The sequence below is a fragment of the Elaeis guineensis genome, chromosome 8, assembly GCF_000442705.2.
Source record: "Elaeis guineensis isolate ETL-2024a chromosome 8, EG11, whole genome shotgun sequence".
NCBI lineage: Eukaryota > Viridiplantae > Streptophyta > Magnoliopsida > Arecales > Arecaceae > Elaeis > Elaeis guineensis.
This window is the reverse complement of record NC_026000.2, coordinates 129,223,434-129,226,290: the sequence shown is the minus strand read 5'-3', so window position 1 is coordinate 129,226,290 and position 2,857 is coordinate 129,223,434. Positions and strand designations below refer to the sequence as shown.

The 2,857-nt window shown below is 53.8% G+C and overlaps 1 protein-coding gene across 1 annotated transcript; it reads left to right on the top strand.

The window, feature by feature from the left end:
• The first annotated feature begins 597 nt into the window (after window positions 1-597).
• On the top strand, window positions 598-2,558 carry LOC105032401 (UDP-glucuronate 4-epimerase 6). The gene has a single exon (XM_010906846.4). The coding sequence runs from the start codon at window positions 794-796 to the stop codon at window positions 2,183-2,185; it is 1,392 nt and encodes a 463-aa protein (XP_010905148.1). The 5' UTR covers window positions 598-793; the 3' UTR covers window positions 2,186-2,558.
• Window positions 2,559-2,857: the final 299 nt, after the last annotated feature.

Sequence of the window (2,857 nt, the reverse complement as noted above, 5' to 3'; positions counted from 1 at the left end):
ATTGTGGATCACTCTGGTGGTCCATTGCAGACAAACTCTACTATACTTTATTCTTTAATTTTGTTGGATATATTCGTACCAAATGCGTATAATCCATCCATTTTATCCGAAAAATAAAAAAAAAAAACAAAAGAGGGAATAAAGACCATCTACTCTCTCCCTTTCAACATGGATACGTTGCACAACTTTTCATACTTCCGTGGTAGAGATCCATTCACTCGTATGCAAACAAGCACCTGTATTTGGTACAAGCACCCCCGGTGGACGTTTGCATCTCTCTCACCGGACTTCCCACGTAGGACCCTGCCACGGCTTGGCCCCCGTCTCGATCCCTTGCGCACATTTCATACTCTCTCTCTTCTTGCTTACTTTCCAAATTCCATTCATAGTTCAAGCTATTGACTTCATCTCACTAGCGGCAGTGTGATGGTAAAAAGAGAGACAGCGAGTAAGAAAGAGATCCAAGATGATGGATCTCATACACATGCAAATGATAAGATAAGCTGAAGAAGAGAGAGAAAGAGAGAGAGAGAGTGGCTTCCAACCAACACCAACTTCACCCTGGTCCACACCATTTCCCCTTCTTTCTTTCTCCTCTCTCTCTCTCTCTCACTCATCCTCTCTTGCTCTCTCACTCACTCCTTTATATCCATCCAACTCATTCCCCCTCCCCAGTAGTCCCTCCACCTTCCCACCCTCTTCCCTCTTCCCCACCACCACCTTCAGCACCACCACCACCAGCAGAGAGGCTCAAAGCCTGCCCGGATCCGGTCACCGAACCCGGTGAACCATCATGGCTCCTCCGCCGGACAACAGCAAGACCACCAAGCTAGAACGGTATAACAGCTATCTCCGGCGAGTTAATAGCACGAAGCTCCTCGCCGCTTCGTCGAACATTCTCTTCCGCGCCACCCTCCTCACCGCCGTCGTCCTCATCCTCCTCTTCACCCTCCACTACCCTCCCCTCCTCGCCGGCCACCACCCCCCCGCCCACTCCCACCGCAGCCTCCTCTCCCCCTCCTCCTCCTCCTATGGCGGCGCCGCCTGGGAGCGCGAAGTCCGGCGCTCCGCCACCCCACACCGCCCCGGCGGCCTATTCGTCCTGGTCACCGGCGCCGCCGGCTTCGTCGGGACCCACTGCTCCCTCGCCCTGAAGAAACGCGGCGACGGCGTCCTCGGCCTCGACAACTTCAACTCCTACTACGATCCCTCCCTGAAACGTTCCCGCCAAAACCTGCTCTCCCGCCATGGCATCCTCGTCATCGACGCTGACATCAACGACTCCAATCTCCTCATCAAACTGTTCGACGTGGTCCCCTTCTCCCACGTCCTCCACCTCGCCGCCCAGGCCGGCGTCCGCTACGCCATGCGCAACCCCCAGTCCTACGTCGCCTCCAACGTCGCCGGCCTCGTCTCCCTCTTCGAGGTCGCCGCCAAGCACGCCGACCCCCAGCCTGCCATCGTCTGGGCCTCCTCCTCCTCCGTCTACGGCCTCAACACCGCCGTCCCGTTCTCCGAGCTCCACCGCACCGACCGCCCTGCCTCCCTCTACGCCGCCACCAAGAAAGCCGGCGAGGCCATCGCCCATACCTACAACCACATTTACGGCCTCTCCATCACCGGCCTCCGCTTCTTCACCGTCTACGGCCCCTGGGGCCGCCCCGATATGGCCTACTTCTTCTTCACGAAATCCATACTATCCGGCAAGGCGATCACCCTCTTCAAGACCCACGACGGCGTCGGCGTCCGGCGCGACTTCACCTACATCGACGACGTCGTCCAGGGCTGCCTCGGCGCGCTCGACACCGCCGGAAAGAGCACCGGCAGCGGCGGCAAGAAGCGCGGCCCCGCGCAGCTCAGGGTCTACAATCTCGGCAACAAGTCGCCGGTGCCGGTGAGCAAGATGGTCGCGATCTTGGAGGAGTTGCTGGGGAAGAAGGCGAAGAAGAACGTCGTCACCATGCCGATGAACGGCGACGTGCCGTACACTCACGCGAACGTCAGCTCGGCGGAGAAGGACTTCGGATACCGGCCGACGACCGACCTCGCCACCGGTCTCCGGCGGTTCGTTAAATGGTACGTGGAGTACTACGGAGTGGTGGCGCCCCACGCTAAGGGGAAAGGAAAGGGGAGTGTCGGCGGGAAGGGGAGGGATGTGGATACAGCAAGTGTTGCATCGGCGTAGGCTGCAACGGGCACCATTGGGCGACACGTGGACTTTGTAACTCGTATTATGATTAATTGTTTGCTGCTGCTGTTGTTATTATGTTGGGTTTTAGTAGGATTAATTAAAGATGATAATAAAGATGGTGATAAGGGGATGGATACAGCTGCCAGAAGGGAAATTAAGAAGAACAAGGAAGAGGAGCTGGGATTGAAGAAGGATGACATCTCGGATCCTCTCTCTCTCTCTCTCTCTCTCTCTCTCTCTCTTTTTGGAGAAAAGTATTTTTGCTTAGTTTTCTAACTACTTGTATGCAACTCTGTGGAGTGAGTTTGTGAAGAAAAAAAAAAAAAGGTTTTACTGTGGGATGTAAATCCATACAGTTTTAGATTTATACTATGTGCATACTGGTCTCTTCTCTCTCTCTCTCTCTCATAGTTTATATCTCATCAATAATCTATCCAGTTAGTAATTAAATAGTTAAATACTTAGTTTTTGTCAACTTTTGGAGGTGGTGGTGGTAAGTGGGAGTGGCATTCAGGGGAGAATCAAAGGGATATGGTTGTCTTGGATCTGAAGCATATGTCAGGGAAAAGGTGGTAGTTGGTGGTGGTTCAACATGTTAATGCTATAAATTTGGGTGATGGGTCTAGGTTTGTGTGACCTTGGTGAGCTGGAGATTTGAAGAATTTT

Coding starts and splice junctions, on each gene's coding strand:
- LOC105032401 (XM_010906846.4), top strand. CDS start 794: ATGGCTCCTCCGCCGGACAACAGCAAGACCACCAAGCTAGAACGGTAT.